General features: G+C 45.1%; 2 protein-coding genes across 5 annotated transcripts in view; one reads left to right on the forward strand and one right to left on the reverse strand.

The window, feature by feature from the left end:
* The window catches only part of gtpbp3 (GTP binding protein 3, mitochondrial), a 35,236-nt gene extending 33,160 nt beyond the window's left edge, over window positions 1–2,076 (forward strand). For all 3 annotated transcript variants that reach the window (XM_084162951.1, XM_084162952.1, XM_084162950.1), the window contains exons 8-9: window positions 950–1,264; window positions 1,714–2,076. In XM_084162951.1, coding sequence (XP_084019077.1) covers window positions 950–1,264; window positions 1,714–1,945 — 547 coding nt within the window. In that variant the 3' untranslated portion in view covers window positions 1,946–2,076. The remainder of the gene's footprint in view (window positions 1–949; window positions 1,265–1,713) is intronic.
* A 7,892-nt stretch (window positions 2,077–9,968) lies between these two features.
* On the reverse strand, window positions 9,969–14,998 carry plvapb (plasmalemma vesicle associated protein b). 2 transcript variants are annotated; one of them, XM_084163050.1, is made up of 6 exons: window positions 14,390–14,998; window positions 13,887–13,971; window positions 13,305–13,726; window positions 12,778–13,065; window positions 11,496–11,582; window positions 9,969–11,251 (listed from the first exon to the last, which is right to left on the reverse strand). In XM_084163050.1, exons 1-6 carry the CDS (start codon window positions 14,777–14,779, stop codon window positions 11,243–11,245), a joined length of 1,281 nt encoding a protein of 426 aa, XP_084019176.1. In that variant the 5' UTR covers window positions 14,780–14,998; the 3' UTR covers window positions 9,969–11,242. The 2 variants fall into 2 exon arrangements, with proteins under 2 accessions (XP_084019176.1, XP_084019175.1); XM_084163049.1 differs by lacking the exon at window positions 9,969–11,251 and having other exon boundaries at window positions 11,260–11,582.
* Window positions 14,999–16,258: the final 1,260 nt, after the last annotated feature.

The raw sequence follows: 16,258 nt of genomic DNA on the forward strand, positions 1-16,258 counted from the left end.
GGGTTGAGTCACAGACGTGATCTTCCTGTCCGGTTTGTCACCTCCTCGGGCTCGTGCAGTGGAGGAGATCTTAGTGAGCTAACTCAGCCTTGTCTCAGGGTAGTAGGTCTGTTGATATCCCTCTGGTGGTGTGGGGGCTGTGCTTTGGCAAAGTGGGTGGGGTTATATCCTGCCTGGTTGGCCCTGTCTGGGGGTATCGTCGGACAGGGCCCCCCCCCCCCCGTCTCAGCCTGTCTTATCCGGTGTCCTGTTTGAATTTAAGTATGCTCCCTCTAATTCTCTCTCTCTCCCTCCCCTCCCGGAGGACCTGAGCCCTAGGACCATGCCTCAGGACTACCTGGCCTGATGACTCCTTACTGTCCCCAGTTTCAACTCTTCTGCCTGTGGCTATGTAACCTTGACCTGTTCACCGGACCTGCTACCTTGTCCCAGACCTGCTGTTTTCAACTCTCTCTCTACCGCACCTGCTATTTCAACCTCTAAATGTCCGGCTATGAAAAGCCAAGTGACATTTACTCCTGATGTACTGACCTGTTGCAACCTCTACAACCACTGTGATTATTATTTGACCCTGCTGGTCATCTGTGAATGTTTGAACATCTTGGAGAAAAATCTGGCCTTAATGGCCATGTACTGTTATAATCTCCACCCGGCACAGCCAGAAGGGGACTTGTCACCCCACAGAGCCTGGTTCCTCTCTAGGTTTCTTCCTAGGTTTCTGACTTTCTAGGGAGTTTTTCCTAGCCACCGTGCTTCTACATCTGCATTGCTTGCTGTTTGGGGTTTTAGGCTGGGTTTCTGTATACCACTTTGTGACATCTGCTGATGTAAAAAGGGCTTTATAAATACATTTGATTGATTGATTGATAGTCATCATGTTAGTCTACACCTGTTGTTTACGAAAAATGTGACAAATAACATTTTATTTCATTGTGTTTTTTCCCTTCAGGGTGGAGCAGGCTGATCTGACCCTAGTAGTGGTGGACTCCACCCAGCTACCCCCAGACCCTCAGCTCGTACCAGCCTTCCTCCAGGAGCACCTCAGCACCGTGCTTCCCAGCCCTGAGGCAGGCACGGAGGCTGCCTCAAACAGGGTCCTGCTGGTGCTCAACAAGAGTGACCTGGTACCTGAGGAGCAGAGGGAAAGGACAGAGGGAGAGCTGAGAGAGAGCCCGGGTCTCCCTCCTGCATGTTTTCTGTCCTGCTACACCAGTACAGGGCTGGAGGATTTCCTCACTGTGCTGCAGAGCAGGGTCAAGACTCTGTGAGTATGGAGTACAGTTCTGCGTGAATGTTACTGAATGTTTCTAAGGATGTTTTTTTTTATGGTTTTCCTATATGTCAGGGACTCACCATGGGCGGAATCCTAACTCTGATTGATAGATTAATTGTGTAATTCATTCTAAATTAACTTGAGTAACACTTTGATATCGCAAGTAAGTTAGGATTGGTCCCTAAGCTTTTGATAATATCATGACTTGTCATAACATTATCCGCCCTGTGCCTACCCTACAGTAAGAATGTTGTTTACACCCCGCTGTATCCTGTGGATATGACGAATAAACTCGGATTAAATTTGATACATCCTGAGTATTTCAAAAAAAGTAACGCTGATAGCAGCTCCCAGACTGAAGATCAAACACCCCATTCTTCTGAAACCTTTGGCAACACCTACACACACTACATCAGTTATAACACGACTGTCCCATCCAGGTGTGGTGACCCTCTGAGCGGAGCTCCCAGTCTGACCCAGGCCCGTCACAGAGCCCACCTCCAGCAGGGTGTCCAGGCCCTGAACCAGTACCACCACTACAGAGACCAGGACCTGGCCCTGGCCGCAGAGGGGGTCCGCCTTGCCCTCACCCACCTGGGACGCATTACAGGACGGGTCGGAGCCGAGGAGATCCTGGACATCATATTCAGAGACTTCTGCATAGGGAAATAAATGGTTCAACATGGATACATCTAATGCAGAAAGGACACCCTCACACTAGATAATGTACCAGTGTGAAACACGACAGACTTCAAATGCAGTTATTCTAGCAATAAACCAAAATGTAACTAGTGTACATTTAATTGTGTGTCCTGATCATTTGAACTGGTGCATCTCAACTCTAGCCATAGCCAGACTGAAGAAGTGGAAACATCTTCGCAGATCAGCTGTGACTTTCTACTGAGTCACTGTTTGAGCATCCTCACACTGTGTTTTGTGGGAAAGAAATGGTTTGGTAGGCGATCATCTCTGTGTTCTGTGGGAAAGAAACTGTTTGGTAGACGATCATCTCTGTGCCCTTTGTTCCCCTGTCAATCTGGCCTTGATTAAATATTTATGTTTCCTCGCTGATCTCCTCTTCCCCAGTTTACTCCTTCTCACCCAGGTCTCTGACCTGGTCTCTCTCTGTCACATTGTCTCTCTGTCACATTGTCTCTCTGTCACACAGTCTCTCTGTCACATTGTCTCTCTGTCACATTGTCTCTCTGTCACATTGTCTCTCTGTCACACCGTCTCTCTGTCACATTGTCTCTCTGTCACATTGTCTCTCTGTCACATTGTCTCTCTGTCACATTGTCTCTCTGTCACATTGTCTCTCTGCCACACCGTCTCTCTGCCACACCGTCTCTGTCACATTGTCTCTGTCACATTGTCTCTCTGTCACATTGTCTCTGTCACACCGTCTCTCTGTCACATTGTCTCTCTGTCACATTGTCTCTCTGTCACATTGTCTCTGTCACACTTTCTCTGTCACATTGTCTCTCTGTCACACCGTCTCTCTGTCACATTGTCTCTGTCACACCGTCTCTCTGTCACATTGTCTCTGTCACACCGTCTCTCTGTCACATTGTCTCTGTCACACTTTCTCTGTCACATTGTCTCTCTGTCACACCGTCTCTCTGTCACATTGTCTCTGTCACACCGTCTCTCTGTCACATTGTCTCTGTCACACCGTCTCTCTGTCACATTGTCTCTGTCACACCGTCTCTCTGTCACATTGTCTCTGTCACACCGTCTCTCTGTCACATTGTCTCTGTCACACCGTCTCTCTGTCACATTGTCTCTGTCACACCGTCTCTCTGTCACATTGTCTCTGTCACACCGTCTCTCTGTCACATTGTCTCTGTCACACCGTCTCTCTGTCACATTGTCTCTCTGTCACACCGTCTCTCTGTCACATTGTCTCTGTCACACTCTCTCTGTCACATTGTCTCTGTCACACCGTCTCTCTGTCACATTGTCTCTGTCACACCGTCTCTCTGTCACATTGTCTCTGTCACACCGTCTCTCTGTTACATTGTCTCTGTCACACCGTCTCTCTGTCACATTGTCTCTCTGTCACACCGTCTCTCTGTCACATTGTCTCTCTGTCACACCGTCTCTCTGTCACATTGTCTCTGTCACACCGTCTCTCTGTCACATTGTCTCTGTCACACTCTCTCTGTCACATTGTCTCTGTCACACCGTCTCTCTGTCACATTGTCTCTGTCACACTTTCTCTGTCACATTGTCTCTCTGTCACACCGTCTCTCTGTCACATTGTCTCTGTCACACCGTCTCTCTGTCACATTGTCTCTGTCACACCGTCTCTCTGTCACATTGTCTCTGTCACACCGTCTCTCTGTCACATTGTCTCTGTCACACCGTCTCTCTGTCACATTGTCTCTGTCACACCGTCTCTCTGTCACATTGTCTCTGTCACACCGTCTCTCTGTCACATTGTCTCTGTCACACCGTCTCTCTGTCACATTGTCTCTGTCACACCGTCTCTCTGTCACATTGTCTCTCTGTCACACCGTCTCTCTGTCACATTGTCTCTGTCACACTCTCTCTGTCACATTGTCTCTGTCACACCGTCTCTCTGTCACATTGTCTCTGTCACACCGTCTCTCTGTCACATTGTCTCTGTCACACCGTCTCTCTGTTACATTGTCTCTGTCACACCGTCTCTCTGTCACATTGTCTCTCTGTCACACCGTCTCTCTGTCACATTGTCTCTCTGTCACACCGTCTCTCTGTCACATTGTCTCTGTCACACCGTCTCTCTGTCACATTGTCTCTGTCACACTCTCTCTGTCACATTGTCTCTGTCACACCGTCTCTCTGTCACATTGTCTCTGTCACACCGTCTCTCTGTCACACCGTCTCTCTGTCACATTGTCTCTGTCACACCGTCTCTCTGTCACATTGTCTCTCTGTCACACCGTCTCTCTGTCACATTGTCTCTCTGTCACACCGTCTCTCTGTCACATTGTCTCTGTCACATTGTCTCTGTCACACCGTCTCTCTGTCACATTGTCTCTCTGTCACACTGTCTCTCTGTCACATTGTCTCTCTGTCACACCGTCTCTCTGTCACATTGTCTCTGTCACACCGTCTCTCTGTCACATTGTCTCTGTCACACCGTCTCTCTGTCACATTGTCTCTGTCAAACCGTCTCTCTGTCACATTGTCTCTGTCACACCGTCTCTCTGTCACATTGTCTCTCTGTCACACCGTCTCTCTGTCACATTGTCTCTCTGTCACACCGTCTCTCTGTCACATTGTCTCTGTCACACCGTCTCTCTGTCACATTGTCTCTGTCACACCGTCTCTCTGTCACATTGTCTCTGTCACACCGTCTCTCTGTCACATTGTCTCTCTGTCACACCGTCTCTCTGTCACATTGTCTCTGTCACACTCTCTCTGTCACATTGTCTCTCTGTCACATTCTCTCTGTCACACTCTCTCTGTCACATTGTCTCTGTCACATTGTCTCTGTCACACCGTCTCTCTGTCACATTGTCTCTCTGTCACACCGTCTCTCTGTCACATTGTCTCTCTGTCACACCGTCTCTCTGTCACATTGTCTCTGTCACACTCTCTCTGTCACATTGTCTCTCTGTCACATTGTCTCTGTCACACTCTGTCACATTGTCTCTGTCACACCGTCTCTCTGTCACATTGTCTCTCTGTCACACCGTCTCTCTGTCACATTGTCTCTCTGTCACATTGTCTCTGTCACACCGTCTCTCTGTCACATTGTCTCTCTGTCACACCGTCTCTCTGTCACATTGTCTCTCTGTCACACCGTCTCTCTGTCACATTGTCTCTGTCACACCGTCTCTCTGTCACATTGTCTCTGTCACACCGTCTCTCTGTCACATTGTCTCTGTCACACCGTCTCTCTGTCACATTGTCTCTCTGTCACACCGTCTCTCTGTCACATTGTCTCTCTGTCATACCGTCTCTCTGTCACATTGTCTCTGTCACACTCTCTCTGTCACATTGTCTCTCTGTCACATTGTCTCTGTCACACTCTCTCTGTCACATTGTCTCTGTCACACCGTCTCTCTGTCACATTGTCTCTCTGTCACACCGTCTCTCTGTCACATTGTCTCTCTGTCACACCGTTTCTCTGTCACATTGTCTCTGTCACACTCTCTCTGTCACATTGTCTCTCTGTCACATTGTCTCTGTCACACTCTCTCTGTCACATTGTCTCTGTCACATTGTCTCTGTCACATTGTCTCTGTCACACCGTCTCTCTGTCACATTGTCTCTCTGTCACACCGTCTCTCTGTCACTCACATTGTCTCTCTGTCACATTGTCTCTGTCACACTCTCTCTGTCACATTGTCTCTCTGTCACACCGTCTCTCTGTCAGTAAGTGTGTCACAGCCTACAGCTTCCCCCCCCCCCCCTCTCTCCCGCCCTCCCCCCCCTCTCTCCCGCCCTCCCTCCCTCCCTCTCTCCCGCCCTCCCTCCCCCCCCCCCCCTCCCCCCTCCCTCCCTCCCTCCACCCCCTCCTTTTCTCCACTCTGTTGCTCTGCTGACATCCTTTCATCTCAAGACTGATTAATGGATGCCAGAGGAACACTGTCTAAAAGTAGGAGCTAGAACTGTTGTTGACCCAGCAGTCACACAAATCAATTGCAGAGTTTACTGTGGGTTTTGGATTTAAGTAGAGGGCTGCGGGTCCCGACAGAGATCATTGTGGCGCGGTTGCCATTTTTCATGCTGCGGTTGCGAGCAGACGGTCAGATCAGACAACTTTGGGATGAAAGTATTTTTGTTGTCGCAGATTATTTGGAAACAGTCCTCTTTCTGCTTTGTATGCGTTAGTCCTACCTGTTGTATTAAAAACACATCTTTGTCACATTATTCACACACTCAGAATTCACTGCTTCACGTTCAGTAGCCTTCCTCTCCCCTCTTAGTTGGGCGTGTGAGATCAAGTGTGTCTAGTATTCACTGAGTGGACAAAACATTAGGAACACCTGCTCTTTCCATGACATATACTGACCAGGTGAAAGCTATGATCCCTTATTGATTTTACTTGTTAAATCCACTTCAATCAGTGTAGATGAAGGGGAGGAGACAGGTTCAAGAAGGATTTTTAAGCCTTGAGACAATTGAGACATGGATTGTGTATGTGTGCCATTCAGAGGCTGAATGGGCAAGACAAAATATTAAGTGCCTTTGAACAGGATATGGTAGTAGGTGCCAGGCACACCGGTTTGTGTCAAGAACTGCAACACTGCTGGGTTTTTCATGCTCAACAGTTTCCCGTGTGTATCAAGTATGGTCCACCACCCAAAGGACATCCAGCCAACTGGACACAACTGTGGGAAGCATTGGCGTCAACATGGGCCAGCATTCCAGTGGAACACTTTCGACACCTTGTAGAGTCCATGCCCTGACGAATTGAGGCTGTTCTGAGGGGGTGCAACTCAATATTAGGAAGGTGTCCTTAATGTTTTGTACACAGTGTATGTGTGGTCTCAATGAAATAGAGTAGGCTTCCTATGCTGGGGGGAAAAGCACAGGGCAGTAATCTTTCCAAGGAAATGTACTTCCTAAATATGATTAGGCTATAGTTTACTACATTGCCTAGAAATATTTATATTTGTCTCTGTCTGAAAATTGTCCCACTCCTAAATGGTAGGCTATAAAACGTTGCTCAAGAGAAAGTGCAAGTCTCTCCAACTCATCTCTCTACAAACTACATCTAGCCTATTAGCTGATATACCCAGTAATACAGATGGCCTAATATAATGGGCCCCGTGAGAATCTCTGGTAATTTAACCTATTTCTTAGGTTATTTTTGAGCATTTTGATATTGCCTATAGGGCACAAAATAGCTGGACCATGGCCGTCACATACGCCTAAAATAACATTGCGGGACTGCGGTTGGGTTCAGGTCCAGTTATTGAGGTAGCAGGTGGGGGCGGGCGGTAAGTGGGATGAATAAACCAGTCCCGAGCAGACCTCTATATTGAAGTGCCTCTTTGTTTGATGTTTTCTCCAGCAGTCAGGGGATTTGTTGGGCCCAGCTGAATCAATAGAGCACAATGGAGAACAGTAAGTAACATAACAAAATATAAGTTATTGGAATTAAGGAAGTCTACATGTATGGGTGGCAATGAGCCGACATTTTGATAATGGACCTGTTGGTATGTTATTATCATTAACCTTGAAAATCCTGGAAAGGGCTGCCTGCATTTCCTTGGAAACGGGATTGTTGGTACCTGGAATTCTCTGATCCTCTGAGAAACAATGTTCCTGATAAGTGTTTGATAAGAAATTAGAAATGACCAGTTAGTATTGCAATCAATTTTTAATAAGTTGGTTAGAACTGGAAGAACACACCCAGGTAAAATTAGTTTTATATTGGATAGTCAATGGCTATTCGGTTTTCTGTCATCAATAGCTATTGTACCAAGCATGCCATGGCTATGAAGATGGTATATTCTGAATCGGGTGGATAAAGAAAAATGCACTTTTTTTAATTTTTATAATAAGATTTCAAATTTCAATCTTCAATAACTCTTACACAAAGCCTTCCATGACTATGAAAATAATATATTCTGAATGGGGGGAGGATAGACAAAAATCCACAGCTTTTTCTGGTTGAAATATAGATTAGTTTAGTTTTTTGCTTTCATTCTTCAATAGTTCTAACACAAAGCGTGCCATGACTATGTAAATGATATATTCTGAATAGGGGGTGGATGGACTTCAATCCATGTCTTCTTTTTTGTTGACATTTTGATTTATTTATTTTTATGGGGGGGGGGGGTTTCAATCTTCAATAGCTCTTACACAAAGCATGCCATGACTATGAAAAATATATATTTTTTCAAGCCATGGATTTTTGTCCATCCTACCCTGATTCTGAATATTTTCATAGTCATGGCATGCATGCTTTGTGTAAAAGCTATTGAAGATTGAACGCTAAAGAAAACATTTTTATTTATTTTTTACATTTAAAAGAAAAGCAGTGGAAGCTATTGAAGCTTGAAATCTGAAATATTATGGGTTTTATTATACATTTTTGTGTGTTTGTGTGTCAATAGCTATTGATGAGAGAAAACCGAATATCCAATATAAAACTAATTTTACCTAGGTGAAGAACACCTGGAATTCTGCTTGGTGTTTATCAGGAAAACATGTGCTTTGACAACAAAGTGATCAAAAGAAAACAAGAACATATTTGCTATTCTCGTTTATCTATTAAATGAACAATTTCAACATAACCTACATTACAAGACAAAACACCAAAAGACATATGAGCGGCTGTCCAATGGACATGTCATGGTTGAGTGATGAGTGTAGTTTAACCTGTGTGGTAATTGTGTTTCCTCTGACGGAGGTGTTTTTACGTCTGTGTGCGACAGAGCGTAATTGGGGGCATTGGGGTTCACATTCACAGAGCTGCTCTGTGTGCCCACTCCCCCTGTTTGACTCAGGGTAAGACAGTGTGTGTGTGTGTTTAACCGACCACACAAGGCTAAAAAAACAGTCCTTAAACAAAGGATTTCCTGAGAACAGTAGAGGCTCCTTCACCTGTAGTTCTGTCATCCATGATGAACAGACGCAGGCAGAAAAAGGCTACCATCAGTCAGTACCACTCAGTCCAACCAAGATGTATCATCGTAAACAAGCACCTTCAGTTGAACTGTTATTCTCCTCCAAGACTCGCTGTATGTTATTAGTCTATAGATTCACATGACCACGACCTTCTAAAGGTCACCTCAAACCAAATTCTGTTTGGAATTTGGGTGGAAAAAGTTGGGTGTGAAACAGGGCTGAGCAATATATCATATTTTACGGTATAGCTCTACATACCGGTATGTTTTCATACAGTGATAAATAAATGAAAAGTTATACAAATTGGACTAGTTCACTGTCAGCTTTGTCCTAGTCTGGTTGAGTATAAAACCATCAGAATGGAGAAAGCCATTAAAACCACTTAGAACTAATGTTGCCATAAGGGTCTTATTGCACTACTCATAAAACATATTTAGAACTTGTATTATTCAGAAACATACAGTGAGGATGTATTTATGTATGGATATATAGACACCCCAGACCAGGATGTATATAAATGATGTATGGATATATATATAAATTATGGATATATTTATAAATGTGAGTTTGGACATAGCCATCATGGGATTTCACCTCTGTCATACTAGGTGTGGCAGTGTTAACAGTTTCCCCACGTGGAGCTATTAACAGACTTCATATTGAATAGCAATGCTATAGGCATTATTTTCTCTCAAATTCTTCCACTATTCTTTGAAAAACTCAATAAATAAAATTGCAAATTTTTTAAAAATCATAATAATATGTCTTTCACAAAGGACACAACGTTAGTGGAAATTGCTGCGGTTCTTAAACTGGTGGTGGGTATTACACTTTTATAACAAAGATCGCTCACATTCAAAGAGGAAGAACATTTTTGAAGAACTGCAAATTCAAACTTTTATTTTCTAAAATCCAACAGACTTTAGTAGATTTATTTGATATCATAAATTAGAAAAAACGATTAGCAAAGGAAGATGTTAATATCTAAAATCAACACACTTTAATAAACATTTAATAAACATTGAATTGCGTTTTAGGATTAACTTTATTTGTATACATTTATTTTTCTTTAACCTGAGAATAAAGTTGAAGGAGAACACAAAATGCTTTTCACAGTAGAGTGAATTTCAGTAGACAGTGAATTCCCAGCCTAAACTCAGCAATCAAATGCAAGTGGAATTACAAGGATAAAGTCAACCGTATTAAATTAATTATTAAATGAATGAAATTTTAACAGGCATATGTACTGAGTGTACAAAACATTAAGGACACCGTCCTAATATTGAGTTGAAGGTAACCTGTCTCCTCCCCTTCATCTACACGGATTGAAGTGGATTTAACAAGTGACATCAATAAGGAATCATAGCTTTCACATGGATTCACCTGGTCAGTCTGTCATGGAAAGAAAAGGTGTCCTTAATGTTTTGTACTCTCAGTGTACATTTGTAGATACAGTTTTTAGACTGAACAAAAACACAACAATTTCAAAGATTTTACTGAGTTACACTTCATAGAAGGAAATCAGTCAATTTAAATATATTCATTAGGCCCTAATCTATAGATTTCACGATTGGGCAAGGGCGCAGCCATGGTTGGGCCTGGGAGGGCATAGGCCCACCCACTGGGGAGCCAGGCTCAGCCAACCAGAATGAGTTTTTCCCCACAAAGGGCTTTTTACAGACAGAAAACTCCTCAGCAGTCCCCCTCCCCCTGCCTCAGACGATCCCGTGAAGAAGCCGGATGTGGAGGTCCTGGGCTGGCATGGTTACACGTGGTCTGCGGTTGTGAGGCCGGTTGGATGTACTGCCAAATTCTCTAAGGTAGAGAAATGAACATTCAATTCTCTGGCAACAACTCTGGTGGACATTCCTGCAGTCAGCATGCCAATTGCACACTCCCTCAAAACTTGAGACATCTGTGGGATTGTGTTGTGTGACAAAACTGCACATTTTAGAGTGGCCTTTTATTGTCCGCAGCACAAGGTACACCTGTGTAATTATCATGTTGTTTAATCAGTTTCTTGATATGCCACACCTGTCAGGTCTATGGATTATCTTGGCAAAGGAGAAATGCTCACTAACAGGGATGTAAACAAATTTGTGCACAACATTTGAGAGAAAAAAGTTTTGGTGCGTATGGAAAATTTCGGAGATCTTTTATTTCAGCTCATGAAAAATGGCACCAACACATCACATGTTGCATTTATATTTTTGTTCAGTATACATCATGTAGGACAGTAGATAGAACATATAGTGTCTGTAGTATTTACACATGGATATTCTAAAGTCTAAGAGCACACGTTGATCATTGAAAGGCACCACACCCAATCCTCCAGGGACCATATCAGTAAGTCCCTTCATTTTCTCACTCTGTCATGGCCCAGGTAGGCCATCTTCCTCACCTCACCTGAAGGAACAAACATAGCCGCATCAGTAAAATGATTACGATGTGGTGTCTGATGATTTTTTTTTACTGGGTTTATCATTACAACATCTAGCATTAGGAGATCAACACTTTCAGTTTATCAATGTCATCTCAAACTGATCTTTTGATCGTGTAATGGAGTTATTTTTATTTATTCAAGCTTTATTTCTGCAGTTGACAGTGAGTGTAACACCAGTGACTATGAGAGTCAGTCGTGTGTCTGTACCATGGGGGGTTTACTGATCACTGGCGCGCCAATAGATGGTCCTCCCTTCAAGGATGACATCAGTCCAGCAGGCTTTGGGCCGGCGAGCTGCATTACAGACAAAACATCACAAACGGATTGAGTTTTACCAGCCAACAAATTTACACTGCAGATCCTCCTGATCCCCAACGCTTTATGAGTTTTACCAGTCAACAAATTTACACTGCAGATCCTCCTGATCCCCAACGCTTTATGAGTTTTACCAGTCAACAAATTTACACTGCAGATCCTCCTGATCCCCAACGCTTTATGAGTTTTACCAGTCAACAAATGTACACTGCAGATCCTCCTGATCCCCAACGCTTTATGAGTTTTACCAGCCAAAAGATTTACACTGCAGATCCTCCTGATCCCCAACGCTTTGAGTTTTACCAGTCAACAAATTTACACTGCAGATCCTCCTGATCCCCAACGCTTTATGAGTTTTACCAGTCAACAAATTTACACTGCAGATCCTCCTGATCCCCAACGCTTTATGAGTTTTACCAGCCAACAAATTTACACTGCAGATCCTCCTGATCCCCAACGCTTTATGAGTTTTACCAGTCAACAAATTTACACTGCAGATCCTCCTGATCCCCAACGCTTTATGAGTTTTACCAGTCAACAAATTTACACTGCAGATCCTCCTGATCCCCAACGCTTTATGAGTTTTACCAGTCAACAAATTTACACTGCAGATCCTCCTGATCCCCAACGCTTTATGAGTTTTACCAGCCAACAAATTTACACTGCAGATCCTCCTGATCCCCAATGCTTTATGCACTCGTCACATTACTTGTGACATAGCAAAATTCAAAAAGCGCACTGACACACACTTGAAACAGTGAAGTTCTTAATCGGTATGAGACCCCCGTAGCCTGTAGCTACCAACAAACCATTTGTCAAACTGTGCTTCCTCCTCCTGGCGTGTGGTTGTTATTGTCCGCCTGTCCCTTCCTTTATCTAGTCTGTCTGTCTCTTCCTGTGCCCCCCCAACACCACTATTATGCTGACAGTCTTTCTCCTTAGCTATGCACCAGGACAACATTATCGATGGCCACAAATCACATTCCAGAGGATGGTAGGGACACAGTGTTTCCTTGGGTTACATTGATCAACTGCTAATGTAGGGTTGTAGTGTGCTGGTAATGTAGTTCACTCATACCATAGGGTCCCACGGATAACAAGCTTCTTTGGTTGGATCTGCTTGCTATCTAAAGTTATGATAATGTGCACAATTATTATTCCCTTGCTCTCTTACCTTAGCGTTACAGTTGGCGGTGAGTGACTGGACATTCCCTTTGAGTGTGTTGACTTCAGCCTCCCTCAGAGCCAGTCTCTCTCCCTGCAAGCTCTTCTCCTCCCTCAGTCGGTTCTGCTCCTTCAGCAGGGTCTCCACCTGCCTGTCGTGGTTCTCCCGGGTCTCCAGCAGCAGCCTGCTGCCCTCCGCCGCCGTCACGCTGCGGTTGTGACGACACTGCTGGAGGTCAAGGGTCAGTTGGCTGTTCTGGACCTCCAGGCGACTGGACTGGGCCTGTATGTTTGCCACCTGGATGAAGAGGATAACTTATTGTAGCGAATTCGGGGGGTATCCCCAACCGGGACTTGAACCCGGGTCCAGCGACTGTCAACCAACACCTTAACCGTTACGCCAAGAGGTTGGGTAAAGCAGAAACAGACTGGGACACTGGCTAACCTGTAAACTCCAAGCTAAATTTAACACACCTCCAATACTTTACAAAGTATGTGACATATATATTTGACCCAGGTCTGGTGTACTCCACATACCTTGTTCCCCACGTTGTCCAGGTATGTCTGGAACTTGTTCTCAACCTCTTTAGACAGGTTGGAGCATCTGGCCCTGATGTTCTCCATTTGCTCTGTCTGCTTCTCACAGGTCAGGTGAAAGGTCATGGAGTGGGGGAACAGGTTGTCGATGCGCACCAGGAAGTTACTGGTCACCGTCTGGATCCCCTCCAGAGACTTGGCAAAGTCCTCTTTACACTTCTGGGTGTAGAGGTTCAGCTGTTCCTTCAGGTTGGTGTTCTCCCTCCGCAAAGAGATGGTCTCAAGGTTGTGGGCATCGCGGTCCTTGATGGCATTGTCCCTCTCCATGCGGATATACTGGCTGGTCTGGGTGAAGTTGGCTTCGATCAGTTTGATCATCGCTGCCTGCTGGGAGTTCAGAAACTGGAGGGTTTTTACCTCAGCTGAGGAGAAAATATATTACATCAGAAATTGTTGTTACTTGTTGTTATTACATTGAACTGTTGGGTCAATGTACTGTGTCACTGTGGCAGGTCTCCATCACAGTATTAGAATGGAATGCTACACCTAACCCTGAGTGACAAAGGGCAAATAGTAACGTACTGTTAGGAGTTGTGGGGATGGTGGGACACCGGACAGGGGTACCACGGAACATCTCTAATTTCTTCCTTTCTGTTTCACAATGGCTCTGTGGAGGAAATAACAGATTAAAGAAAGTGTCAGGTTTTGTCTTCATAAATATTAGCTATGCTCCTCTAATTGAAATAAACCGTCACTTTTTGGAAGCAAAGTTAGTGTGCAGATATCCTTGCATTATAGTCATGTAAGTGCTTACCACTGAGATAAAAACATTAATCATTTTACAAGAGAGACCTGATAAAAAATTTGCAGCAGAACCAGTTTAACAAATAATTCATAAATGTATAATTTTCTCTGTATATTCATAATTTCTCAGATCTAATGCCAAAATAATTCCTGCACACTATATGCTTCTAGTAATGTACGTCAGCTCACAATATCTAAATGAATATTTTTTAAAAGAATAACAAAAAATTAGCCAGTATCAATTCATATTGCATCATAATGTTACAGTCCCATCTCCTCACCGCTTTCAGTATGAGGGCTTTGATCTGCTCCCCTGAGGCATTAGCTGCTTTCTTCAGTGCGGCCACCTCTCCCTCCAGGGCAGTCTTCTCAGCCGTCCTGGCCCCCAGCGCAGCTCCCAGGTCAGCTTTATCCTTCCTCAGGTTAATGTTGTTCTCGCTGATCCTGTTCAAACTCTGCTCCAGCTCCTCCACCCTCCTCTCTTCAGCAGACTTCTCTGGCTGGCCGTAGACCAGGAAGAGCACCAGGCTGACGATGATGAGGGACTGGATCAGAGAGGAGAAGAAGAAGACGAGCCTCATGTAGTAGCCGCAGCTCTTTCCCTTTGGCTTGTGGGCATCCTTGGCCTCCAGGCCAAACTTGGCCTGCGAGTAGCTGTTGCTGCTGTACATCTTTGCTGGATGTTGGTGTGGTCAAGACGAGGGTATTGAAAAGTAAATGGAGGTCTCGTTGGTTTCTCAGGGGAAAGAGCTCTCTTGGCGCTCTCTCAAAAAGTGCTGAAGCCTCAAAATGAGTTAACTCTAAGGTTACTAAACATAAAAGTTACTAAAGTTGAAAACTAACCAGAGTCAAATACTCTTTCTCAGTAAACTGTCTATACCACTACCACTGAATACCACTGGAGCTGTCCTTTATGGATGTAAAGGGTGAACCTGAGGGCCATGTTTATAAACGCTGAGGCACACTTCCTACGCTGTGACTCCTTCCTGGCCCTCCCCTGGCCCCTGGGCAGCCCGGCTCAGCCCGCGCACCGCTCCAGAGGTTATCATAACTTCACCCTGCCCTGTGGTCAGCAGAGACGTCTGGGCTGACATCACTTTCACATTGTTAGCACTGCTCAGCCCTGCTGTCAGAGACTATCGTCACAGAATAACATATCAAATACATTGACGTAAAACAACAATGTACATAGACATAGCAAATCCATACAGTAATGTCATGAGTTATTTACAGATGGGTCATGACTGAACGACTGATCCATCTATCTTGGTATGTTAGTGGGCAAGTCGATCTTACTGTTTTATAACGTGAACCCATATTATTCTAAGATCAACTCCAACAGGAGCTGAGATATCAGTCATTTAATGTGAAAATAAAAAGTATTACAAAAAATAATGATAACAAAAGGAGGTTGAGATATCATCTTGGGAGATACGTTGTGTCCCAGACACCAGCACAGGCTCTGTATTCTTCTTGTCTCACCCCTCCTAGACACCAGCCCAGGCTCTGTATTCTTCCTGTCTCACCCCTCCCAGACACCAGCCCAGGCTCTGTATTCTTCCTGTCTCACCCCTCCCAGACACCAGCCCAGGCTCTGTATTCTTCCTGTCTCACCCCTCCCAGACACCAGCACAGGCTCTGTATTCTTCCTGTCTCACCCCTCCTAGACACCAGCCCAGGCTCTGTATTCTTCCTGTCTCACCCCTCCCAGACACCAGCCCAGGCTCTGTATTCTTCCTGTCTCACCCCTCCCAGACACCAGCACAGGCTCTGTATTCTTCCTGTCTCACCCCTCCCAGACACCAGCCCAGGCTCTGTATTCTTCCTGTCTAACCCCTCCCAGACACCAGCCCAGGCTCTGTATTCTTCCTGTCTCACCCCTCCCAGACACCAGCCCAGGCTCTGTATTCTTCCTGTCTCACCCCTCCCAGACACCAGCCCAGGCTCTGTATTCTTCCTGTCTCACCCCTCCCAGACACCAGCACAGGCTCTGTATTCTTCCTGTCTCACCCCTCCCAGACACCAGCCCCTGTATTCTTCCTGTCTCACCCCTCCCAGACACCAGCCCAGGCTCTGTATTCTTCCTGTCTAACCCCTCCCAGACACCAGCCCAGGCTCTGTATTCTTCCTGTCTAACCCCTCCCAGACAC

Source organism: Coregonus lavaretus, assembly GCF_964263955.1.
Source record: "Coregonus lavaretus genome assembly, chromosome: 6".
In the NCBI taxonomy this organism is placed as follows: domain Eukaryota; kingdom Metazoa; phylum Chordata; class Actinopteri; order Salmoniformes; family Salmonidae; genus Coregonus; species Coregonus lavaretus.